The sequence below is a fragment of the Propithecus coquereli genome, unplaced genomic scaffold, assembly GCF_000956105.1.
Source record: "Propithecus coquereli isolate 6110/MARCELLA unplaced genomic scaffold, Pcoq_1.0 Scaffold140, whole genome shotgun sequence".
NCBI lineage: Eukaryota > Metazoa > Chordata > Mammalia > Primates > Indriidae > Propithecus > Propithecus coquereli.
The window spans coordinates 4,826,051-4,852,430 of record NW_012138303.1 but is presented as its reverse complement, the minus strand read 5'-3'; the positions used below and the strand labels follow the sequence as shown (position 1 = coordinate 4,852,430).

Sequence of the window (26,380 nt, the reverse complement as noted above, 5' to 3'; positions counted from 1 at the left end):
AGGGCTGACTAGATGAAGACACCTTAGAAGGAGCACCTTTCGGAACCACAGGAATTAACCCCCTGGGGTGGGGTCTGAGTGAGGTCTAGCCTCACTTTCAGCAATCTCAGGGACAAGCACTGGATAAATCAAAAGCTATTTTAAAAGTTCTTCCTCTCATTAAAGGATTCAGAGCAGTATCTCTGAAAGACATTCCCCTGTGCAGGTTTCTTTACAGAAAATATGTACATGCGGCCGGCCCAGGGGCCACCAGAGGGCAGAGGGCTTCTTCTGTAACAGTTCAAGCCTCTGGCAGACCCCTGGGCGGGCTGCTTCACACTTGTCCTGACGGCTCCCAGTGGCAGGGGACGTGCTGCCCCCCTCCAGAGGCCAGATTCCAGCTCCAGCTATGCCCGCATATCTGGATCTGACCCGCAGTCCCCACCTCTCACCTCCAACCTCTGCATCATTAATACTGCTCTGGGGTCTGAGGAAAATGCCTGCCTTTACAGGCAGAGGTCACACCCAGCCACGCAACACACAAACCAAGCCCATGGCACACACGCCGTGTTTCACTTGGACTCTGACATGACAGCATCACGCACACCACAGACACAGCCGTCCCTCCACGCACACGCAGTCGATGACTCACGCAAGCACAAATGCACACACACAGTGACCTCACACATGGCGGGAGGGACTCAATCGGTGGAGCCCTCCCGATGAACAGAAGGGTTGGAGGAAAAGGTCGAGCAGTCAGTGGGGTGGGGAGCATCTTCCTCAAGAAATGGGGTCTTTTAAGGAGGGCCCCAAGATGAGCTGAAATCCCCAGTGTCAGCAGAAGGAGCCAGGCCTAGGGGAGGGAGGCAGGCCTGGGTCAGACCAGGTGCCCCCGCCCATTGATGTAGATGCCGTTGCCCGTGGGCTTGGCCCGCAGGGTCCCATTCTCCTGGACAAAATGGTTCATGGCCTGCTTGATGCCTTCATCCCGATCTTCCTCCTCCTCTGCCCGCCCAGAGCCTGGCGACAGCAGTTCAGTCTGTGTTTCGATCTCCCTCACTGTGGTCAGCGTGGAGTAACTGCGGCCCTCTGGCTCTTCACTCTGCAGGCGAGGGCAGAGGGCACGTCAGGAAGCAGGCCGGGGCAGCCAGACATAGTGGGGTATGGTCGGGTCACGGTGGGCTGAGAGGTCAGGCACAAGCAGGGGAAATGGTTTTCTCCGAGGCACAGGGGCTCAGAGATCAGGGGCCAGGACCAAGTGTCAGACATGGGAAGGGCAGGCGGGAGAACAAAGGCATAGCTGAGATGCGGTCTTAGGCCAGGTGAGCCAGGGCTGAGGCCAGAGGGACTGGTAAGGGGGCTGCTGACATATCACGTCTGGGACCAAGGGAGGGGCCTGAGGAGAGCGGTGGGGACACCGGTGGGGCCGGGGGCCTCACCATCACAGAGCAGCTACTGTTGTCCTTGAGACTATCGGGGTGGCCCTCGGCTCTCAGCCCTACACTCTCCTCCGGCTGCAGGGCCCAGACATGGGGGAGGAGTTAGAACAGAGCTCAGCCTCCTCAGTCTTCCCCTCTTGTCCTCCACCAGCCTCCTCCCTAATCGCCGTTCCCGCACAGGTCCATTTTCTCCTGGACACAAACATCCGCATTCCCCTGCCGCCACCCCACGCCCACCTGGAACCAGTGCTGGAGGTGGCTTCCCAGAGCAGCCCCTAGGCCAGAGCTGAGACGGGCCTTCTGGAGCAGCCCTAGCAGACCCAAAGCAGCTATGGCCCCTTAACTCTGCCCCCAGCCCAGCTCTGAGTCAGGGTCAGACCCGGCGGAGGGCTGTGCTCCCGCTCTGCAGAGGGCCCAGGCACAAGCAGACCCCAGTGTAGCCACACCCCATGCACGCACCCAGCCTCGGCACACACCTGGCTCCTGGGGTCCGCGTGGTGGGAATGCAGCCTCCGGATAGAGTTCTCCCTGGTCAGGGTCAGCTCCTCCTCACTGAGAAAGACACCCCCTTGTCAGGAGCTGAGGGCAGTGGCAGCCTCCCGGGCCGAGCCTAGCCTGGCCGAGCCTATGTGAGACAGGGCTGGAGGGTGTGGGTGCCGTGCCAGCCCTGCAAGCATGAGTGTGTGGCTGCAGGTGGCAGTGTGGCTGAAGAGCGCATGTGTGCCGTGCACATGTGCACATACTTGGTGATACCTTGGCATGTGGATCTGAGCCTCACTCAGGCAGCAGGACCCCCCTCATCCAGCTGTGCTCCAGACCCCAAGTGCCTCCTCACTTCCCAAGAGACCCACCCACCTCTAGTGCGTAAGCCCCCCAGCTGTCAGGCCACCCAGTCTCCTCTCTTCCGACCTGGCCCACCTCCTGTTTGCTTTCTCTTTCTTTGTTCCCAGCTTAGTTCTACCCACCCAGGAGCGGCCAGTACTCACTATTTCTGGGTCATTTGCTGGGCTTTGCGCCGATGATACCGGGACATGAGCACCACCACCACCACCAGAAGGCAGAACAAGAGTGCGGCGATCACACCCACCACCACCACTGAGGCCGACACCAGGTCCACCTGCTTTCCTGTGTCCTCCTGAGGGTCTGCTGGAGACAGGCCACTGACTGAGGGGGATGCCCCGATCCGTGACCCACCCCAGAACACACAGCGCCCCCACCACTGCTCACAAAACACTTCCCAAACCAGCGCCTCAGCTTGACCCTCTGCAAAATACACACAGCCCAGCCTCCTCCAAACACCTACTTTCCCAGTTCGCTCTCTTTGTCTTGCTTCCTGGTGCCCCCCGCAGGCCCTCAGCCCAGGTCCCTTGTCTCTGTCCCCTGTGCTTACCAAGAACATCCACGGTGACCTGAGAATCCCTCGAGGAGAGCTCATTGCTGACGTGGCAAACGTAGATGCCACTGTGCTCAGTGGTCAGCCGGGGAAAGCCCAGCGTGTCCCCTTCCACTCGTACCCCACTGGGCAGAGGCCCGTCCAGCCTGGAGGACAGGGGAGCTTAAGGGTGCTGGCTGGGGAGGGCTGAGGCTGCCACCACCCAACGTGCCCGGGCAGCTCTCCACCCCTCTCCCCCATGACGTCACCCAGAGCTGCCGGCTGTTCCCACGGTGCCCCTCCCTCCCCTAGGCAGGTCCAGGCAGAGGTCCCTTCTCCCTGCTGCCCAGCCTGACCCGGGCGCCCCCCACACACACTCGGGAAGATCCACATGTGTGCCGTCCCACATGCTCCCACAGGCATCACGTCATCCAGCACTGGGTACCAGGGACACATGTTATAAAGTCCACACAGGACACGCCACTCCTGGCTGGGCTCAGAGGTAACAGGAAAATGTGACTGCACGCTCCAACACCCGTGATGTTGCATGGCAGGGTATATGAACACAGCTCCAGGCGCAAGGCCACATGCACCGCTCATATGCTCACATGTGAGAACATGCTTGTCATGGGCTCACATACGTGTGTGCCTGACCCCTCCCCAATTCTCTGGACATCTCAAGCCCTGGGGAAAAAGCCAAGGACTCCTTGAAGGAACTGGTGGAGGTAGGTGGGTATCTTCAAGGTGCTGGCAACATTGTGGTGTTTACAGTAGTGTTGGTTTAATGACAGTTACAAAAGGATTCAGCTGTGTCTTTTTGTCTTAGGCACTTTATGCACTCACATGAATATATAAAATATTAATATTGAAATGCTGTGTTATATTCCACAATGTAAAAGCTAGAAAAAAGCTGGGTGTGGCGGCTCATGCCTATAATCCTAGCACTCTGGGAGGCCGAGGCGGGAGGATCACTTGAGGTCAGGAGTTCAAGACCAGCCTGAGCAAGAGTGAGACCCCGTCTCTACCAAAAATAGAATTAGCTGGACGTGGTAGTGCATGCCTGCAGTCCCAGCTACTTTGGAGGCTGAGGCAGGAGGATCATTGAACCCAGGAGTTTGAGGTTTCAGTGAACTATGATGACACCACTGCACTCTACCCAGGGAGATAGAGTGAGACTCTCTCCCCTGCAAAAAAAAAAAAGTTAGAAAAAAAATCTAAGGGCTTATCAATTGACTCCCTACTAATGACCACGTGTCCTAGACTCCATGGGCAAGCCAATAATAATGTTTGGTGACTGTGCATATTCTTGTATTGGTCTGAACATGTAGCCCGATTTATTTGGGGTTCAGAATACATTGTTCCAGCCCATGATTAGTACATCCCGGCCTTGAGAAGGAAGGAACCGAGTCCCACACTAGGCCCTCCCTTAGGCCCAGGCCCTCACCGTGTCCAGTTGTACGAGGGAGGGGGCTGCCCTTCGCTCAGGCACTTGAGCATGGCTCCTTCTCTGCCAACTTGCCACAGCTTTTGGTCTTCAAGGCCCCTCACAGAGGCCTCGGCAAGGACTGGAAGGGGAGGTGGGAGGACAAAGAATGGGAATGATGCCTTTGATTGTGTGGTACCTCGAAGGGACACCACCCCTGCCCCACCCTGCCTGGAATAGCCTCCCCCTGCCTTCCTCCATCCTACTCATCTGCTGCCAAACCTAGCTCAGCCCCACCTCGCTCCTGGCCACACAGTTCCCTCCCCTCCCTAAGCTCAGAGCCTGTGTTGGGTTACCTGTGCGTGACCCCTTAAGCCCCTCAGGGTAGTGATGTGCCACACTTTTTCTGGGTATCCTGTGGTGCCTAGCACCGTGCTAGCCACAGAACAGGTGCTCCATAAATGCTGCCTGATTCCTCCAAGGCTTAATAATCCTACTAGTTCCTTCACTTCTTTAACAAACATTTGTCGACAACCTCCTTTGGAAGGCAGCTACACTCACCGCTATACCACCAACACACTTGACAACCCACTTTGTACAAAATGCTGACAATAGTCTTATCCTCCCCCCAGGCTTGAAATCTGATTCTGGGAAAACAATATCTACCATTTACTGAGAGCCTTCCATGCACTACACATTAAGCACTGTGCGAGTTGCTTTGCATTCATGGTTTCTAATTCTCATCAAAACCCTGTAAATTTAGTATAATTAGACTTATTTTGCTGATGAAGAAAGTGAAGCCCAACAAGATTAAATAACAGCTGGTAAATAGAAGAACTAGGGCTTCTCCTAAGTCTATCTGTCTCCAAACCTCAAACTATAATTTTACAAAGCGCTTTCAACTCCATGTTTATAATTGATTCTCCCAACAATCCTAGGAAGCAGGGTGATCTCTTTTGTAAAGACAAGGGCACCGAAGCTCAGAGAGGGCTAAGTGATTTGCCAAGGTCATCTGTGATCGGGCTTCGGGTCTTCTACCTTTGGACTAGTGCTCTCTCACACACCGTAGCCTCCGGGACCCAGGCTGGCCAGCCTGGCGTGGCTCAGGGCCTCACGATGTCTCGCAATCCTCTTAGAACCCAGGGTGCCTCCCTACTCAGTCATCCAAGTACTTACAGGCCACATGGAGGATGTGGGTGATCCTTTGGTCCTGGAGCAGACCAGGGTGGGACACCACGCAAGTAAGTGGCTGCCCATTCATGCTGCGGCTAGGCACCAGGTGGAACTCCGAAGTCACAGCAGCAGAGCGGGAGTACTTGAAGGAGCGGCTGGAGGTTGTGCCTTTGACCTCTGTGTCCCAGGTCACACTGGGGGCTGGGCTGCCCTCGGCTGTGCAGGAGGCTGCCAGCGTCAGGCCCTGGCCCTCTTCTAGCGCTGGACCAGGATTCAGTGAGGGCAGGGGAGGCACTGCGGATGGGGGAAGGCAGGGGTCACAGGTCTGCACAACCCCTCTCAGGAGGCCCCGCCCCATCCCGGTCCAATCTTGCACAAGTGCAAACTTCCCTTCTCTTATTTCATCAAGATGCCAGAGGAGTAGTAGAATTTCAGGTGACTTTGTATCTTTCTTCATTGTTTGAATTTTTTACAGTGAACATGGGTCATTTGTTGAAATAAAAATAATGGAGTAATTTAAAAACTAACCAGATATCATCTATATAATAATTATAATAATAATAGCCACCATTTAGTAAGCACTTACTATGTGCCAACTATTATGCTAAACACTTTTAAACGTTATCTCATTTAATTCTGTCAACAAGCCAGTGAGGTAGGTATTATCCTTATTTTATAGGCAAGGAAACTGAAGCTCAGGGAGGTTAAATGACTTGTTCCAGCTATTAGGTGACAAAGCCTAGATTCACACCAAGGTTTTTCTACTCCAAGGCTGATGTGACTAACTTCCATGTGAATAAAGGGAAACTACTTCCTATAAAGGCTTTTATTTTCATCTTTAAAATATTAGCAGCCCAAGCACAGAATGGAAAAGACTTGACCGTAGGTCCAGGGTGGACCCCAAGTGCCCACACTGCAAAGTGGTGGTTTAAAAGGTGATTGTGCGCCTGTAATCCTAGCACTCTGGGAGGCCGAGGCGGGCGGATTGTTTGAGCTCAGGAGTTCGAGACCAGCCTGAGCAAGAGCGAGACCCCATCTCTACTAAAAAGAAAAAATAGAAAGAAATTATCTGGACAACTAAAAATATGTAGAAAAAATCAGCCAGGCATCCATGGCGCATGCCTGTAGTCCCAGCTACTCGGGAGGCTGAGGCAGGAGGATTGCTTGAGCCCAGGAGTGTGAGGTTGCTGTGAGCTAGGCTGACGCCACGGCACTCACTCTAGCCCGGGCAACAGAGTGAGACTCTGTCTCAAGAAAAAAAAAAGTGATTGTGATCTCAGACCACATTCACCGAAGACCCAGATCAAGGACAGTATTAGCCCCACTGGTCAGGCACGGCTACAAAGCTGGGTCTGTGGGTTCTCACCCGGGCCCACGTTTTAAAAATCATGGAGCCCAGGAAGTTGAGGGAAGCTTTGATCGGTGTCTTCGTGGCACTGTGGCAGGAACCAGTAAGTTTAGCTTGGAGAAGAGCAGATTTAGGCGGGGCGTGACAAAGGATCTCAGCTCTCTGAGAAGCAGTTGCGCAGAAAAGAGAATAAGCCCTTGCCATATTGCTCCACAGGGCAAAAGTAACAGAGGGGGAGATTTCGAGTCATCAGAAGGAAGAACTTCCAAATAAATGATTCTTTCCCAGCTTTGGGGGTTACTTGGAGAGAATTTCTGGATTGAGTGCAAGGATGCACGGGCTAGATGAAGTCCCTCACCCCTACAGGATCCCACCTTTTATTCCTGTTCTGCGTCTTCCCTATCCATCTCTGCTTCCCCCTGCCTCCAGCTTCTCCCCTCTGAGACGCCTGGCCTGGGGGCCTGGGGCCTGTGCACACACACCGCAGGCTCTGACCATGCCCAGCCAAGCCCCACTTACCCAGCACTCGGAGCCGCAGCCGCGCCTGGAAGCTGCCGGCGGGGAAGGTGCTGACATGGCACTCGTACTCTCCCTCATCCGCCTGCACAGCGTTGCGCAGGAGCACGGAGCCGTCCAGGGGGTTCCGTGGGGGTGGCGGCTGTTCCACGCGGCCCTCGTAGGCAGAGCTCACATGTAGCCCGTATTTGGAGTGCAGCAGCGCCAGCTCCTGGGCGCCCTCGCCCGCGTCCACACGAGCCCATGCCACCTGCCCCACCTGCTCGTCGGGGTCCCCTCGGTAGAAGCAGGGCAGCTTTGCGTCCTGGCCCAGCACCACGGTCACCACCTCCGTGGTCTCCAGCTCACCCGCGGGGCACCGACCTGCAGGGGGCAGACAGGAGCAGCCAAGATTAGGGGCGCTAGAGCCAGAGGAACACAGTCATAAGGATAATGACAGCAAAGGCAGCCGGAACTCCTGCAGCCTTTTGTGCTTGCAAAGCGCGTTCAGTCCATTACCTCATTAGAGCCACAAAACATTCCCAAGAGGTAGGCGTTATTATCACCATTTAACAGATGAGGAAACTGAGACCCAGAGAGAGGAAGTGGTTTGCCTAAGGCCATACAGACGATTTATGGAAGACTCACACCCGCTTGCAGACTAAGATTGTATCCTGAGCAATTGCAAGGTGGGAGGCTATAACAGGACCAGAGACACAGCCCCCTGCCCTCAGGGAGTTCACAGTCATCAGGGAAATGGAATTTTTATGCACACAGAAACAGGGAAAGCCATGAATGGACAAACTTTCACAAGAGGCTCAATCTACCAACGGGGCAAAAGTGAATGCTTTCAGGAAGTGTGGCAGGAGCCACGGCAAGGGTCCAGAACACATTGGTGTCTGGAATGGGACATGTAGGGTGGGAAGGGTCCATCCCGGTAGGTCCTTTGGAACATTCTTTTCATGGCTTGAAGCTGAGAGACCTGGATTCCCAGAGAACAGGAGGTATTCCATGTGGGAGGAATGGCATGAACCGAGGCTGGAAGGCAGGAATGAGCGAGTCACTGAAGACAGAAAGGGCCCAGGTCACAGGCTCAGAGAGATGAGGTCAGGGCAGACACACAGTGACAGGGTTAGAATACTGAGCCAGAATCAAAGGACCAGAGACAAAGGACTAGTGTTTTCAGGATTGATGAGGAGCACTCAGGGATTCTGGAATTAGAGATATCCATCACATAACTTTATTTGCAGATAAGAATCCGTTCCCTGCCCTCATGGAACCTGAGGTTTGTTCAGGAGCAAGATATATATGTATATGGAGGCACACAGGGAAACACGTGATGATGGTTTCTGATTTAGTGCTCAGCGGTGTGTTGCAGGCCAGTTGTGGGATGGGGTGGTCTCTGTGGGACCAAGTCACGTGGGAGGGCCTCATACATCAGTTGGGTAGGAATTAGGAGAGAGAAGGACCTAGAAAGGCATTCCAGGTAAGGGACCAAGGTGAGCAAGCACTGAGGAGGTGGAAAGGCTGGCTGCTTCAGGAAGCAGAGAGGAGAGGACTGACCTAAGGCAGGGCGTGTGCGTTGAGCCGGACTGGAAAGTATGGTTGGGGGAGGGTGGGGCCAGATCACCCAGGACCTTCCACGCCAGGCAAAGGAACCTGGTCAGACTTGGTGAAGAGGAAACGGGGAGTCACGGAAGCTTTCTTAGCCAGGGAGTGTCATGAGGCAGGTGGTGATGTGCAGTCTGACCGGAAAGCAGGGAGACTGAAGACCGATATGCACTAGGAGGCTGCGGCTGCAGCCCTGGCACAGTGGTGCCACCGTGGAGAGGAGAAGACAGTTCCTGGGGGAAATTTGACAGGGATTTGGTCACTGACCAGAAGGAGAGAGGAGGGAGAGAAAAGACTCAAACACAGCTCCTAAATGTCCAGGATGAGTAACTTATGAGGGAGGCAGGGCCTGAGGAAGCTCATGATTGGGTAGACATCAATTTAGAGTCATGGAATAAAAAAGTGAAACACGGGGATTGGGGCCTGGGGCAGAGAGGAAGGGCACTCTGGGATGGCAAGAGCTCCTTGCCTTGGAAACTGTACCCCAGCAACTGCCAACAGTGCGCAGTCCCTGCCTCTGCCCAGCACTTCACACGCCCTGGTGTTCTTCACCTTTGCTCACACTGTACCCTCTGCCTGGAATGCCCTCCTCCCTGCGTCTGGAGCTCCTACTCATCACTGTCTGGGTAACTCCTACTCACCCTGTAAGACTCTGCTTAGGCATCGCTTCCTCCCGGAGCCCTCCCACCCCCACCTCAGGCAGCATTAGGTGCCCTTCCTCTGTACTTGCCAGCACCCAGCCTTCACCCCTACCATAGCACTTTACCCCACAGTTTGTATTTGCTATTTCCTTGTCTGCCTCCCTTACCAGATTGAGCTCAAGAATAGAAACTGAGTCTCAGTAACTGTGGTTTCTGATTTAGTGCTCAGTGGTATGTGGTCTCCATTCCTGGCACATAATTGGTGCTCAATTCACATTTATTGACTGACCGAATGAATGAATGAGAGAATCAGGCAGAGGAAGGAAAGAGTAGAACGAGGAGGAGCGAGCAGTCCTTGGTTGGGCTGGGCAGGGAGGGCGTTGACATGGCAATCTTGGGGTGGAAACAGGATCGGCTGGCTGGTTGGATTCACTGCCAAAGGGGGCACCTCCAGACTGGACAGAGGAAGAAAGGCAGGATGGAGGGGAGGGAGGTGTGGAGGGAGGAAGTGAAGCCTCACTGGAGTGGACCAGAGGGTTCCAGTGAAGGAGAGCATGGGGCAGAGGAAGGGGGTCCTGTGGCCCTGCTGGCAAGGGTAGAGGGAGGGGGATGCTATTGGGAGCTGGGAGGGCATGGATGGGACAGGACAGACCTGCAGGGCCAGATACCAGGGCCCTGACCTGCCTAAGCTGATGTTGGTCCCACCCAGCCCAGCCTAGGAGTCCAGCTAAACACCCGCACCCCTCCCAGGCACCTCCTCCTGGCACTGGAGAGAGTAGAGCTGCCAAGGAAGGGCCAGGAATGGGCTTGGGGTAGGGGAGCCCCAGCACATCCTCTGCTTCAAACATTAGCATCTGGGCAGGTCATAGGGACCCCAAGCCCTGCCCTACTGGGGCACTCAAACCCTTCTAGAGACTATTTCTTTTCTTTTCTTTTCTTTTCTTTTTTGAGACAGAGTCTCACTCTGTTGCCCCAGGTGGAGTGCAGTGGCATCATCATAGCTCAATGCAACCTCCAACTCCTGGGTTCAAGCGATCCTCCTGCCTTGGCCTCCCAAGTAGCTGGGACTACAGGCACATGCCACCATGCCTGGCTAATTTTTCTACTTTTTGTAGAGATCGGGTGCCACTCTTGCTCAGGCTGGTCTTGAACTTCTGAGCTCAAGCAATCCTTCCGCCTCAGCCTCCCAGAATGCTAGGATTACAGGTGTGAGCCACTGTGCCCGGCCTCTAAAGACTATTTCTGGGATAACGTCAGATGGCATAGTTCCCATCCCTATTCTTATGCTTGCCAACTACCTGCCCCCTCCCCACCACTAGTCACCCATATTTCCCTCAAAAAAATACCTCTTTAGGGCACAGCGGGCTTTGGGTACCCAGTGCGTGCCTGAATCCCAATCCTCCATGTTCCTTCGTACCTGTGAGTCCAAGATCCCCACTCCCAAGGGACAAGCCTAAGCTTTGCAGAATGAGGAACCCAGTAAAACAGGAATATTCCTTCTGGATGTCCCCCATGGCCCCCCATTATGCTAAATCCACTATTTAGTAGGAGCATCTCAGCCTGGGGCAACACCCTCCTCTAGTTGTGTACCTCTCCACAGCCCTCTAGGCTGCAAGAGAAGAGAAAATAGAACTTGGGCCCTAGAATCCCTGTCCTTGGCTAAACAGACCTGGGAGCCCAGGCTGCCAGGCCAGGGCAGGCCAGGACTGCCTCCTCCTTCTCTCCCCGACCCAGTGCCAGCCTGGCGTCAGCATAATGATGTCACCAGACTGAAGGAGACACACTGCCTCGCTGGTGAGGTCACCCTGGGGGCATGTGGTAGCCAGGCCAGGCCAGGCCAAGCCCACAGACCCTTCTGCTGCAAATTGTTTGCTGAAGCTGGTGGACTCTGGCTAGTTGGGCACTCCTCCCTTGGACCCTCCCACCCCTCCTCCAGGGAGCACCAGGACGCTGGTCAGGAGCCTTGGTGACTCAGAAGCTGCTACACAGCAGCAAGCCTAGCCACAGCCGCCACCACCTTGCGCAAGGGAGAGAACAGGCCCAACTGGCCAGACGGGATCCCTGCCCTTGGCCTCCCCCACCCCTGGCCAGGCCCCCACGGGCCTCTTTGGAGCCCAGCCCTTTGTGTACCCCGCCCGGCTCCCAGACAGGCCCTCCATTCCTGGTTTGGGCTGGCTGGCTGCTCCCCACCCTGTGCCTGGGTCCCAGCTTTCCTTTCTGTGTGAGGGCTGGGGGGACACTGAGGTGCCACCTGCAGATACCCAGCCATTTACAGCATCTTTGAGGAAGCATCTTTTATTTATGAGGGGCCTTTCTCTACCAGTATTCCCTGCTGGTACTTATGGGGGTCCATGTGGGGGTCCTAGAGGTGGGTCCGTGAGAAGGAGGAAGGGAATAAGCATGAGGCATTTGTGTTTAAATGTATGAGGATCTTTGGGTGAGGGCCTGGCCCATCTTAGTGCTGGTTCACATGTGTGCGAGGCTATCTCCTTGCATAAATCTGGGGGTGTTTGGCACATATGTGAGTTCATGTCTTATCTTTGGGGGAGTATATGTACTAATTGTCCATGTCCAGAGGGAAGAGCTATGTGTTGGTGTGCGTGAACATGTGTGCACACACCATTCCATGTGCGACTCACACACTGTATGCATGGCGTGCGTTCTTGTCTCGCGGAACTCTGCACACATAGTAAATATTTTGATGTCAGTTTATCTTGGCTTCCGCATCTCTATTTGTCTCGGCTGCCCTTGGTCAGTGGTGTGTGGCTCCGAGCCTTCGCCTCTGGATCCTGTCTGGAATGTCGCCCCCGGCATCTCTCCCCACCTCACCCCAAGACTTGAGGGCAGATTCATCTCAGGCTCAAGGTGGAGGTACCAAGAGATGAGGTCACTGTCCCTCCAGGTGATGGGAAATTGCCATCAAGGGCTCCCCAACAGAACAAAACAAAAGCTCCCTCTGCCCTTGCTCCTCAGGTTCCCACTAAAGGGACTCTCCTTCCCTTCTCACCACCACCACCCCTGCTCCCCTCGGCCCCCCAGCACCTCTGGCCCCCCAAGGAGGCCTCTCCCTGGGAATCTCTGTCAGGGCTCTGCTGCTGTCACCACCAGAAAAACCAGCTCTGGCTCAGGCCTGGGGTAAGGTTGTCTGGTGTGGGTTTGGTGGGAAAGGAGGGGGATCCCGCCTGGGGCTAGGGGGAGGGGTCCAGGTTGTCTAGGGTCTCATTCTCCTTTGTTAACTCTTGCCTCCCCTTGTGACAGCCTGCACCAGACAGGGCTGGAGTCTGTGGGCGAGTCTGGGAGAAGAAAGGACCTGGGAGGGGAGCAGCAAAGTTTCCCATCCAGGACAGGGGACATGAGTTCCCCTCACATGGGTTCAGTGAGCCCCTTTTCATCCACCCTTTCCCCCATAACCTTTGCCTAGGAGCACTAAGGACTTTTAAAAACCAGAAAGAAGATTCTCCCTCCACCTTCATCCACCTCCCTCGCTTACCCCCCATCATCCTAAGCCCCCCAGCTTAGTGAGAGCTTCCCCAACCCGGGCAAAGTGCCCATCTGCAGATTAGTGTCTGGGGAGGGGGGCCACCCCAATCACAAAGGGAGATGAGAACAATGGGGGAGGACAGGCCTTGAGGCAGCCCAGGCTCTGGCCCAGACACAGCTCCCAGCACAGATAAGTCCCCTAAACCCCCCGGAGCCAGAGTCTGAGCCCGGCTGAGTCACCACAACAGCCACACTGTGGGTGGGAGACCCAGAATTTGCCTTCTCCCAAACTCCTGAGATCCTACCTCCCCCATACTGCCCCTCCACCCACCATGGCCAGCTCTGCCCCGCCCCAAATCACAGTCTCAACCTCAGCTCTCAAGACACAACAGCTTTAGAGGGAAGGGGGTGGGGGATGACCAGAAAACTATGGGAAAAGCTCCTGAGACCAGAGGTTCCTGGTTCCAGCAAAAGAGGGATCCCAGCTGCCTTCTTCCCAGCCATCCCCTAGGAGGCGTGGTGGACAACTCCCGGTACTGAACCTCACCTCCTCATTTTAGATCCTGCTCCCAGATCCAGACCCCGGGTTCCTCCACTCCCTTCCCTCCTGACCCCAGATCACCTCCACCACTTCTCTCTGCCTAGACTTTGGTCAGTGCCAGGGCGAGTTTTGGAGGCCAGAGACGCAGATGTTCTCTCCTCACTGGACCCCTCCCCTCGGTGCTGAGCCACTTTCGCTGTGCCTGGAGGACCCCAGGGTCCTTAGGCTGTGGCTGGCACAACGGGATTGTGGACTCTTAGCTCCTCACCTCCATCTCTGTGGCTGGGGTCTCCTTAGCCCAGCCCCCTTAAACACTAGGGTGGGACCCAGGTCACTGGGGCCACAGGGCTTCCCTGGGATTCTCCTAGTCTCTCGCCACCTTGGGCGGGGAAGCTGGCCTCCTTTGCTGGCTTCCCTGGGCTTGGGTTGGTCCTACAGGAAAGGGCCTGCCCCCCTCTGTAAATAGGAGTAGAAAAGCAGGGATGGGCCCCTCCCTTTCTAGGAAACTAACCTCAGACAGAAGCTGATCCTAGCCCTCAGAAGACAGACCTGGAGTTCAGAGAACCACTCACCCTCTGGTCTTGCAGGGCCTGCTGGGCCCAGACAAAGAGCTAGGGACTGGGATCCTGGGGTGTGTGTGTGTGGGGCGTGGATCTTGTAGATTTGGGCCCCCAAGCCTCAGGGCAGGAGATGGGGGAGGGAGAAGGGAGAAGACCTCACCCGGAAACTCATCCCATTAAGGAGAAACAAAGAGCTGTGGTGTCAGGCGCCTCCCAAGCCTGGGCTCCTCTCTCTGTCAGGGGTGGGGCAGGGCCCTGGGGCTCAGAGCTCTAATGGCCCAGGAGTTTGGGGTGGGGGGGTGAATTGGCAGTGGGGCCAGGAAGGCAGTATCCTGGGAAAAGGTACTCTGGTCCCCTCCGAGAGAAGGGGCCAGGACCCTTCCCCTTCTACCTCTGCAGCCAGACTGAGTGACTCTTCCAACACCCCAGCATCTCCCTTCAACTAGAGCCTGGACAATCACAGAGTCGTAGTATTTCAGAGCTGGATGGTCCATAGAGATCATCTAGTCCTAGCTTTGGTCCACTGAAGTCTAGTTTCCTAGTTGCCCAAGGCCATCCAACAAATTAATAGCAGAAACGGGATCTGGACCCAAGGCTCCTGACCTCCCAGTGCAAGGATTTTTCAGAAACATGTAACAGTTCAGTTTTGGGGGGGCCATCAAGGAGATACCTACACATAGAGGAGCAGAATGGGGGTGGCAGTGGAGGTGGCACCATCTAATCCTCAGGCTAGGAACCTGGGGCCTGAGTCTCCGGCCTTCAGAGCAACCTGCAGCTCTGTGGCGGCTTGCGGGCCTCCTCCCTTACCGCAGCACCTCCTAATCAGGCACTGGGTGAGGCCAGGGGTAGTTTCCCAACTAGAAGGGAGTCTCCATTCCCCTTCCTTGGGCTTCTCTTAGAAAGAACAGTTTTGCATCATGGAAAAGGAAGGCAGGAACCATGTCTTACCATTACGTCTCCAGCATCTAGAACTCCGGCTGTACCCAGTGTGCACTCGAATGTACTATTCTGTAATGAACTAGGAGTCAGGAGACCAAGACACTAACCCTGGTTATGCTTCTAACACTGAGTAATCTTGCAGATCTCACTTGTCTATCTGTTTCTCTCAGTTTCCCATCTGTAAAATGAGGGAAGTGGAGTGGTGCTTTCTTTGATCCCTTCCAAGTCCTGAGACCGCATGGCTCCACTCTTTAGTGTGGGTAGATCCTACGGGAAAGTGACTTTGGGGTTCCCTGACCCCAGTGACCAGGCGCCACCCTTGGCCTAAGCAAGCGAGAAGGGTTGTCTGGAAGATGGGAATTAAGACATGGGGCTGGAGTTGGGGGGATGGCCAGGGTAGGAGCTCAGTATCCTGTGACTGGAGGCTGGGCCAATGACCCTTCCATTACAATAGCAGAGTGAGAGCAGCCCCACCCTCACCAATCTACACATCTAGGCCTTGTTCTCCTCCTTAGAGCTTCAGCTGGGCATGGGGTGGGGGAATCACTGTCATGTCCTGCTGGATGACTGAGGCTCCCTTGCTACTGCTCCTGGGGCTGAGACTCAAACTATCCTATCTGAATAGGGCCCCATCTTTCCAAAGAGAAAGATTTCTCAGTTACTCATTACCCTGGGAACAGCCTATGGAATCCCATCGCAGTCTCATTGTGTGTGGGTGCGCGCGCGCGCGCACACACACACACTCTCTCTTTCTTTCTTTCTCTCTCTCTCTCTCTCTCTCTTTCCCACTCTGAAGATTATAAACTCCTATAATTTGTATCTGCTCTGTATACATTAGACAGGTAGGAGGTGAAGAGTCATACAAAGTATCTAGTTGAAAAGATGGGGGGACAGGAGGTGAACAAAAGGGGACCACACCCTATCTAGAAGGTACCCTACCCTAGACCCTACTCATCTGAATCCCCTTGTTACCACCCTGGAACTACGGCTGTGCCCAGGGAAAGAGAGGGCCAGAGGGAGAGGAGTTCCTAGCTCTCCTATAGGCCCCGACAGGTGCCCCAGCCCTGGTACTCCAGAACATCATGGAGAGAAGAGCAGGGGATAGAAATGCCCTGTCCACTCTCTGGGTATCAGGCTTCCTGTACTCTGATGACTACCGAGACCAGCGCAGCCCTGAGTTGGCCCTAGTTCCAGGCAGCAGTCCTGGAGCCCGGCGGGTAGGCCAAGGAGCCTCGGGGAACCCCTGGGGTGAACAGGGTCCTCATAAGTTCCACCTCCCTGCCCACCTGCACTGAGTCACCATACCTATTCCCTCTGAGACAGCTCAGGCCTAGGCAAGGCTTTGGAAGAGGTCGTCAGGATCCCAGACGTAGTGACCTGGCCTGGGGGGTGGGAGGGGACATGAAGGGGAATAGCTACGCTGGCTCTTCCAGGGGCACTGCTGGCAGCTGGGTGTGAGAGAGAGATCAGTTCCTCAGTTCAGAGTCAAAGGAAAGAGAGTATTTGTGTACGTGCATGCGTGTGTGTCTGCGTTTGTGTGTGCGCGTCTGTGCCAGGCTGGGCTCGGAAGCAAGGGTCCTGACGGCGCAGGCAAGTCCTACCTGGAAATGATGCCAGCAGCAGCAGCAGCAGCAACCAGGCCTCAGGCCCCCACATCTCGGCTCCCAGGGACAGGGGCATTGGTTGGAAGGCAGATCTGCCCGGCGTGTCTGAAGTTCCACCGACTTCTCCCTGGGAGCCGGCTCTAGAGCTGGATAAGGCACCGACCTAGAAGGCAGGAAGCCGTGGAGTCCCGAGGCACTGACGCACCTGCCTATCCCAGTTGGGTCTCCACTCGGGGACCCGACCCCGTTCTGCCCACCCAGCCGTAGCTACCCCCAAAAAGCCGTGATCGGGAGCTCGGAGCTCCCCCAGAGCTGCTTCCCACGCCGTGGCCAACAACGACGGCAGAAACCTGGGAACCTGCTCAGCAGGTCAGAACAGGTGCGTCTCCGGGGGCGGGCCTGGCACGGAGACTCAGCAGCCGCCGCCCCCATGGCCTGGGCTAGCTAATGGGCGCCAGGGAGGGAGGGAAGGAGGGAAGGGCCTGGGTGCGGGCAGCGGGGTCCCATCCTCAGCTGCAGGCTTTACCTGCACGTGTGTGGAAGGGGCTGTGAAGGGAGAGGCGAGGGTGGCGGAGGGGAGGCCCAGGGTGTCTCAAAGAGGAAGGCACTGGGCCGGGCCAGGACAACAGGGGCAAGGCCCTGTGCATGGAAAGGAACCCAAGCATCCCACCCCCAGCTAGCCTTGCTGCCTCCTGAGGGCCTTGACCAGTTCCCCAATCTCCTAGAGGGGCTCAGCTTTGGAGCGCAGATTCAGAGAAGGCCAGAGCTGAGCAGGACTCTGTCCCTGCTGGCCTGTATACTTCATTCTTCTGATGAGAAAACTGAGGCCCAGCCAGCGGAAGGGACAGAGGACAAACGGCTTAGTATCACAATTTGCTCAGACATCTCTATCCCTGAGGCAAGGAGCTAGTTCAAAGCCCCATGAGAAAGAGCTTAAGTGACTGCCCTGACCCCATAGGAGAAGTCAGGGGACTGAAGACGGAATGAGCCCTACAGATGCCTGGCTTCCCTGGCAGGGCCCTCTCTCAGCTTCAGCACCTTGTTTCCTGGCCAGGAGTCCTGAAAGGGCACTCGCACAACTTGAGTGGAAAGAGGTTCCTTTTTACCATCTCCATGGTCATTGTATCCATTTTATCCCATGGTCACTGGACAAGACCACATGCCTAGACTTTGCAAGGACAATCTTGATTTCCAACACTCTGTCCCTGTATTCCTATAAGTATACTCATACTTGTCACAGCATGTGTTTCCATTTGGGATGCATAAAATGTGACCGCCAAGTTACACAAAGCCTCACTGGCCAAGCTAGGATGGCCAGAGGAAGGGGGCATATTCTGAGGCCCCTGAACATTTAGGGAAGGAGAGGGGCAGACGGCTCACAGACGAGGGCCAAAACAACAGGTAAACATAGAGATAGGCCTGGGTGGAAGGAAAATGTAATAGGTTAAAATCTTGCAGCAGGACCCTTCTGTCTGGAGGGGGTGGGAAGGAGGAATCGAGAAGCAGTAAGGGAGGGCCATTTCACGTAGAATATTTTTCACACACACCCCTGCCCCCACCAATTCTACCTGTCAAGATCTTACTCATCTTTCAAAGCTGACCTCACCTGCCACATCTCCCAAGAAGCCTTCTCAGCTCCTCCCACCCCAAATTAATCTTACCCCTATTCTTCCTCAGCCTGTGCTAGTCCCTTTATTATAGCTTATGTGCTCATAATTTGTGCACATCTTATCTCCTTAACTAAATTGTAAGCTTCAAGTCAAGAAACAGTGGTTGAGGCCTGTTGTGTGTTGGGGATTCAGTAAATGTGTAAAATTGAGGGACAGCATGACAGCTGTAGTCTGTGAGCCCCCTGAAAGTTGGGCTTGTTCTGTGATCTTGTCTCAGTCATCCATGACAGGACAGGCCACGGCACTTAACGGGAACGGAATACATTTTTGTTGAAGGTATGAATTTCTGAATAAATGAGCGTCAGGATGGGAAAGGTGGTGAGGCAGGGCCAGAAAAGCCCAGTTCCTGACTGACCGTGAGTTACCATCCTGAATCTGGCCTGTGACCTGGACTTTAACCCTGGAGCCCCAACTCGGGCTCTAGATCCCTGCTCTCAACAGTGACCGTGGCAGAGACCTCTTCTTCAAGGACTATTTCCTGCAGGTCACGAGTAGCCTTAAGGGCCAGGCTGGATGCCAAAACTCCCCAGTTTCTCTCCACCTCCACCTTGGCAAACCCCTTCCCCTCTTCAGGACTCAGGTCCCCACCTGTGCCAGGGGAGCAGCCCCACCCAGATGCTGCTTTGAGATCCACTGTGGCAGGGGTGGGGTAGGGCCGGGGGATGGGAGGAGGGAGCATCCTGTGTTATAATTATCACACCTTGGATCCTATCGCATGCTTTCAGAGGCGCTCCTTTCCTTCCCACGGATTCACCCCTCCAGGTACAGGAAACCACAGGGGAAACTGAGGCATGGGGGTGGGAAAGCAGCTGGATCACAGGTGGGTATCCACTCTCCTTCAGCCTTTCCATTCATGACATACCCCTCCCCACAAAGTGCTACCAGTCAGGATGGCTCTGAGCCCCTGGTCGGGACCCGCATTCACTCACCCCCTACTCTAACCATGTGGAACACTGCAAGGAGGCAGAACTTTCTGGAGGTGGTGTCAAGGTATGGCTATACCCATTTTTTCATGGGGCCGTTCAGGCCCTAATAAGCACCAGATGTGGCCATGAAGAGGGCTGAGGGCACCACAGGGCCTGAGAGGGAGCGCTAGAGCCAGGCACCCACTCCAGCCTTTGGCGGAGGCAGGGATCTCTCTTTCCTCGTTTCACAAATATCTATCTCCCAGTCCCTCTGTCTCCTCCTTCCCTCAATCCTGTGTGTCTCACAAGGGCCAGGCTCTTGGGAATATGCCCTCATCCTTAAGTTTTTCTCACTCTCTTCTGGGATGAGACCTGGGGAAGGATTATACCGAGCCAGGGGCTGGAAGAAAATATCGGTTGGGGAAAAATTTCAAGACCAGTGCCTGGTATCCTGGGTTCGGTTCTTTCTTCCACATTGAATCCCATTCTCCTCATGCCTCACTACTTGTCTTCCTCCCACCCACATTCTGGGTCCTAAGAACGGGAAGAATTCAAGCCACGCTAGCATCTTTCTAATGTGTATTTGTGCCTGCGTGAGTGGCATTGCTGCGTGCGTGCCTGCGCACATGCATTCATTCAACAGACACTTAGTGAGTACCACTTTGTGTCAGGCTCAAGGGAGGAGACAGAGACACATAACACACAGTCCCCGTCCTCAAGGAGCCCCCAATCAGGAGACAGACACATACACAATGATAACACCCTATATCCCACCATCATGCGTTCCCTGTGTGTCTCTGTATGTGTACGTGCCATGCGCACACGCGGGGCTGTCTCTGCGTGTGTAACAGTGAATGTTCATGATCTGCATGTGTCCAGGCATCCACTTATACCCATCTCTGCCCTCATGACAGGCTGCACGCCTAAGCCAAACCGGTTGGAGTGGGTTGTGCTGAAATTTTTGTTTGTGTCAATGGGACTTGAGGTGAGTCAGGGAGGGACAAGGATGGGTGGAGTGGTGTGTAGGAGAAAAAGAGTGAGAGTGAGGGTCAGATTGAGGGAGTGGGGGAAGGAGGGAGGGGGCTGATGTGGGAAGGGCTGGGGGTGGAATGGCAGGAGGATGGGTTGGGGGTAGGGACAGATGAGAGAGCTCCTCAGTGAGTAATATCCTGTCTGTCTGCAGTGTGATCCCAGGTCAGAGAAGAGTCAGAGGCTGGGGGGGGCAGACCCTTGGGCTTTAGGAGAGAACAGGGTGAATAATAAATCAGAGTGGAACCAGTTGGAAGCTTGGGTGTGGACAAAATGTTTTCGATCATTTCTGTACGGCTTTGTCTCTCAGTGTGATAAGCTACCCCTAATCTGCTCATTGCCTTAGCTTCTGCACACTTTGTACACGAAGGTGTTGGGGAGTTGATTGATGTGGTGGAAGATTACCAGTACGGGACTTGATCCCATCCCCCAGGACAGAGGCTTCAATGTCACTCCTGCTCCTCCCTAGGATGCCTCCCCAACCCCCAGGGAGGTGTAAGGAGGGATCCCCATACAGAACATAGGGGCTCCAGCAGCCTGTCATCCACGGGAAAACATATTTGTTCCCCTCCAGGTGGAGCTTCACTCTGCCCCACATTAGGATGGTGGCATCCTGTTTTCCAGGAGATTCCATCTAAACGTTGCCATGTGCTGTGTTGTTCTTACCTGCCTATCCTGCAGGCCCATTGATTCCCCAATACCCAGCCCCATCCTTTAATGACAGCATTTCCTGGTTGCCTAACAACATCCCTCAGAGCTCAGGGGGCTGGATTTGCTTGTTCTTCAAGGGCCCTAAAGCTGGAGTGTGCCACCCAGGGGAGGAGGTGGCTGAACACAAGGCACGTTTGGGTCCTGTTTCTTGGTAGGCCCAGTTGTGTGCAGATCCCCTTCCTCCTTGCTCTCACCCCATGAACTTCCCAAGCTTCTATAAACGTGCTACCACAAAATCAGGGACCAGAGTATGGGTTAAGAGACAAAGACTTTTATTCTTTGACCCTGTGTCTCTGAATGTGCTGGCACTTTTAGAAAGCTCTTGGAATACGTCCTGGCTGCCACAGATGAGAGTAGGAGCCCATGGAAATCAGAGTCGTCCAAGTGGTGAAAATAGCAGTGAAAATAGCAGCAAAAGATGTAGCAGAAGGGAGGAGGTAAGAGCAAAAGGTTAGAAGGGTCCTGAGAATTTAGTGAGAGAAGGGGTTCTAGTGAGGACCCCAGGTGTGCCCCCTGCATTCTCCCCTTGTCCCCCACCCAAGAAAGAGCTAGTCTCCTCCCAGGGAGCTTACCTGTTGGGCAACATGGAAGCACCCCCAGTGGCCAGCCTGACCTGCAGAGTCTACACCACCAGGGACATCTTCAGGTGACACCAGTCCTCTGTAGCTTCTCACACTCCCGTTTCCAAGCATCCAGCTCGGACGCTGAGGGTGTGGTTTGTCGCCAAACCAAAGACTGTCTGAGCTCCTGCTACCATGCAACTCAGCTTCCCCAGGGGAAAGCCTCCTGAGGCCCTACAATCAAACCTCACCCTTGGACCGGGCACTGGGACAACAGGACAGCTGTGGAGCAGCGTATGGGGCTGTGGGTCAGGAAAGGGACCATGAGACCCAGCGGCTGTGAGCACAAGGGAAGGGACGGGCACTTAGGGAAGTGTGGGGGAAGACCCTGAGAGCAGAAGGCAGGTATTCCAAGGAGCCTGTGGGGAGAGAGGAGGGAGCCGCAAGGCATGAGAGGAGAGGGGCAGAAGCTGAGAGGACACAAGGGGGAGGTGGGAAGTGGAGGACGGAGTAGGAACTTGAGATTCCTGGGATTTGAAGGTAGATTTTTCTTTTGAAGTTCATTAGCATAATCTTCCTTCTATATTTCCCAGGAGTATCCATCTCTCCATCTCGTAAGCCCTGATGCCCTCTTTGCTTGTCCCACTGGGACCCCAAAGTCACCCAGACCTACAGCTCCACCCTGTTTCCGTCGGCAGTGCTCGGGGCTCAGTGGGCAGGTGAAGTTGCCTTGGTTAGAGGCCAGCATGTGGTGCAGCCGTAGAGGAACCCTCATCCCAGGTGCCTGAGGCTGCATCTCTGCCTGGTCCTGGAAAGCAGGGCCAGATCTCCTGGTTCCAAGGCACTCTCAAGGCCCTGCTGCAGCAAGACTAGTTCTTGGCCTTGTTGCCATGGCATCTGGAGACTTGGACCCTGTCCTGCACCAGTTTTCAGTCCCAGAGTCAGCAAGGTTGAGAGCCTTTGAGCTGAGAATGGAGGCTGTAAGTCCCAGCCTGTGGGAGAAGCTGGGGGTGGAAGCCAAGCAGACATGCCTCTGACTCCCCTCTGAACATCTGCCACCACACCCCTCGAGATACAACTCATGCCTTCCTTGCAGGAACCCCAAGTAACTGCCCTGCAGCCTCACCTTGAAGCCTTCCTGAACCTCAACTTCTTCAGTTCCAGAAGGGACATAAAGGAAGGGCTAGGAATCAAGAAACAGGGCAAGTCCCTTGCCAGTGATAATTAGCAAGGTCGCAAACACTGGCCCATGAGCTACAAGGAAAGGGCAGAGAACAAAGACTGGACTCTAACCTCCCTTGCCAGTCTGCTTTCTGCCATGGGTTCAGGTCCTTTCCCCACTAAAGTCTTCTGGGGGAAATCCCACTCCCTGAAAAGGCCATACATATCGAAACTCATTCAGGTCCTCACTGATAATCAAGATCTTATAACTGTGCCTGGGGACCCCAAACGGGTGCCACAGTTCTAGAATGCAGCCAAAGGGAAGAAGTCTGGCCACTTTTGGAAAGTTCCAAAGCTCCTTGCAGGAAAGTCAGATGGCTGGCTCTGTTTAGCAGGAAAAAAGGGGCAGCAACCCAGAGAGAGAAACACAAAAGTGGAAACAGTGAGAGACAGATCTCAAGGAACAATGAGACAGACAAAAACTTAGGGACAAAAAGATAGACAGACAGATGCTTCTTGGCTTATGTTGGAGTTATGTCCCAATAAACCCATCATAAATTGAAAATATCATAAGTCAAAAATGCGTTTAGTACACCTATCACTAGCCCGGGAAAAGATTAAAATTCAAAATTTGAAGTATGGTTTCTACTGAATGCGTATCCTTTTCCCACCATTGTAAAGTCAAAAAAGTGAACCATCATAAGTTGGGGACCATCTGTATTGAGAGAGAAAGGGAGAAACACACACACACACACATACACACACACACACAGACACACACAGAGTTATTGAAGGGGGAAATTCAAAGAGACAAAGTGGCTGAGACAAAATCTGAAACAGACAGAAAGACCAGAGAAATTTCTGGATGCCTACTTGTTCACTGCTAGGATCACTCGGGTACTTCCTTCTTCTGCCCTCAATTCCCACCACAATAACTCAGTGATACTTTCCTACTCACCACTGCCTAGTCCCTCAATAATACAAGTTCCTCCCCATCCTTATCCCATCTTGCCATCATTCTCTAACTTGGCTGGTTCCCACTCCTCTCCACTCCAAGTCTGCTTACGATTCCACCTTTCTCTCAAACTGCTGCTAGCTCACACCCAATCAAAGGAACTCTCAAGATCTTGCCTCCTGGCTGGGTGCAGTGGCTCACGTCTGTAATCCTAGCACTCTGGGAGGCTGAAGCAGGAGGATCGCTTGAGGTCAGGAGTTCGAGACCAGCCTGAGCAAGAGTGGGAGCTCCATCTCTACTAAAAAATAGAGAAAATTAGCAGGGCATGGTGGTGCGTGCCTGTAGTCCCAGGTGCTCAGGAGGCTGAGGCAGGAGGATTGCCTGAGCCCAGGAGTTTGAGGTTGCTGGGAGCTAGGCTGACACCATGGCACTCCAGCCCAGGTGACAGAGCAAGACTTTGTCTCAAGAAAAAAAAAAAGATCTGGCCTCCTGCAGTCTCTTCTCCTCGTCATTCCTCTGTCCTTTTGTTTGTCCACATCCTTATTCTGGCTGAGCTGAGAGCAAAGAGCCAGAATTGGGGCCAGGATAGCATGGGTCCAAGAAGTCAAGTGGCCAGAATGAGCTGTGGGAGAAATATAGAGGGGTCAGACGATAGTAGAGGAAGAGCCAGAGAGAGGGCCTGAAGGATGGGACAGGCTGGGAGACAAAGGCAGAGGGAATTGTGGGAGTCTTGAGCGTGTGACTAAGACCCCATGGGTGCAATTGTTGGATTTGTGTACGTACGAACAATGCTTAGAACCGGATAACTTCAGGGTCAGAAAATGGGCTCAAGGGAGGGAGAAGATAGAGTAAGAGCTTTGTGAAGGTTTGAGACAAGGAGGCATGGATTTGGGGCTAGGACGGACACGTAAGGCTGGGAAGCTGGGCTCTAGGGATCCTTGCTTGCTAGAGATCAACCAGACTCTTGGCTAACTGAGACAAACCAAAATCATAGGATCACATCAGGATTATGAGTTGTTCAAGATGTTCTGCCCCTACCCCTGCTCCTGGACAGAGGTTGTACCTGGATATTATTAGCAGGTAAAAGCAGGTCCAGAGAACAAGGAGCCCTGGCTGCCCTTCTCCCTACCTCTCATGATTTTCTCTCAGGCCTACCTTCATTTTATCCTTTTTTTTTGAGACAAGTTCTCACTCAGTTGCCTGGGATACAGTGCAATGGCATCATCAGAGCTCACTGAAATCTCAAACTCCTGGGCTTAAGCGATCTTCCTGCTTCAGCCTCCCAAGTAGCTGGGACAACAGGTATGTCACCACGCCCAGCTAATTTTTCTAATTTTTGTAGAGATGGGGTCTTGCTCTTGCTCAGGTTGGTCTTGAATTCCTGACCTCAAGCGATCCTCCCACCTTGGCCTCCCAGAGTGCTGGCATGACAGGCATGAGCCACCACACTTGGCCCCTTCACTTTATCTGAATGCCCTTTCAGTTTGTGTATCATTGACAGGGTCATTATAGACCATTTCAGATGCTGTCCTGGGTGTAAAGTATGTGCCATACAAATGTAAACAGCCTAGTTTTCTTTCTTCTCTCTCTCTCTCTCTCTCTCTCTGGTTTTTCTGCTTCCTCCAAAATATGGGCTTAGTCCAAACTAACCAAAGGAGGTAGGTGTCCTGGGCAGTTCCTCTCCTGGGGTCCAGGGTTGGCTCAGCAATGGGTAGATGCTTCTAGCTACTAGGCAGAACTGGAGAGGGAACAGCCAAGGAGTATGTGAAATGTCTAAGTGAGATGCCTACTGTAAAGGACTCAGAATCAGAGTGGAAGCTGGGAGGAAAAAAAAAAAAAGCTGGGAGAGAGGAGCTGAAAGGCCCCTGGGGTGGGGAGTTCCCATTTCTGTCCAGGAGAGGCAGAAAATAAGAGTCTGACAGAGCAGCAAAGACTTGGGCAAAAGCAAGAGCCTCAAATGGACATATAGGCCAATAAGCAAAACCACCCCACCCTCCAGGCAGGCCCTTGCCTAATCCTAGGAGTGTGACAGATCTGAATCCAGCTGTTGGGAGGTTAGCCAGTGATGAGCCTTGGGGAGAAGACTAACTTTCAGATTTCAGCCAAGGATGGTAGAAGTTTGTAATTTTTTAGAGATTTTTACCATGATCTTGGATCCTGCTTGTCATACTCAGGGAATGCTATAGTTGGGAGGGCAGAGACTTTCAAAGCTATTGTTGAGGCTCAGGTTTAAGGTACAGGTGGGGAACGGGTCCTGGTAACTTTCCGGTCTCCCTAGCTGTACCTTTCTGCTCATGCCCTCCCCATGCTGTTTTCTCTGAGGACCAAGAGTTGGGATCAGGACAGGAAAGCCCTGCGATGCTATCACACACCCCCACTGCAGCCCTGACCACTCTCTATGGCCTCAGTTTCTTGAGTATGACGGGGAGCAGGTTGATGTGAGAAACCAAAGGCAAAAAGTAGCAGTCACCATTCCCACTTACAGCCCAGCTCCAAAGGACACAGATCCTGTTTCTATCCCACCCCAGCTGTGCTGGGAGTAGAAACGTGTCTGCATTTCCTCCTCCTACAGCTGAAAATAGTCTGCTTGGATCTGAGCCTCTTCATTCTTCACTAGGTCCTGGGGGGATGGAGTTAAGATCAGGAACCTGCGGGAGAGCGAGGGGGCCTAGGCCTCTTCCACACTAATGGACAGTCTCCCATTCAACATCTTCCTACATGATGCAACTTTACAGGGCAAAAACTAAAATACAAGGGAGCAAAATAAGTTTCAAAATTAAAAAA

The 26,380-nt window shown here is 53.9% G+C and overlaps 1 protein-coding gene across 1 annotated transcript; it reads right to left on the bottom strand.

The window, feature by feature from the left end:
• Positions 1-856: 856 nt before the first annotated feature.
• On the bottom strand, positions 857-16,681 carry PVRL4 (poliovirus receptor-related 4). Its single transcript, XM_012639526.1, has 9 exons — positions 16,603-16,681; positions 7,254-7,613; positions 5,390-5,680; positions 4,235-4,355; positions 2,809-2,957; positions 2,405-2,561; positions 1,895-1,970; positions 1,419-1,493; positions 857-1,081 (listed from the first exon to the last, which is right to left on the bottom strand). The coding sequence occupies exons 1-9, from the start codon at positions 16,679-16,681 to the stop codon at positions 857-859; spliced, it is 1,533 nt and encodes a 510-aa protein (XP_012494980.1).
• Positions 16,682-26,380: the final 9,699 nt, after the last annotated feature.

What these genes read in the sequence shown, in the direction of transcription:
- PVRL4 (XM_012639526.1), bottom strand. Translation starts at nt 16,681, where the DNA reads ATGCCCCTGTCCCTGGGAGCCGAGATGTGGGGGCCTGAGGCCTGGTTG. An exon ending in GCTGCTGGCATCATTTCCAG is followed by an intron (nt 7,614 to 16,602) that starts GTAGGACTTGCC and finishes TGCCCCCTGCAG; the next exon opens with GTCGGTGCCCCGCGGGTGAG. An exon ending in ACGCGGACCCCAGGAGCCAG is followed by an intron (nt 1,494 to 1,894) that starts GTGTGTGCCGAG and finishes TGGGCCCTGCAG; the next exon opens with CCGGAGGAGAGTGTAGGGCT.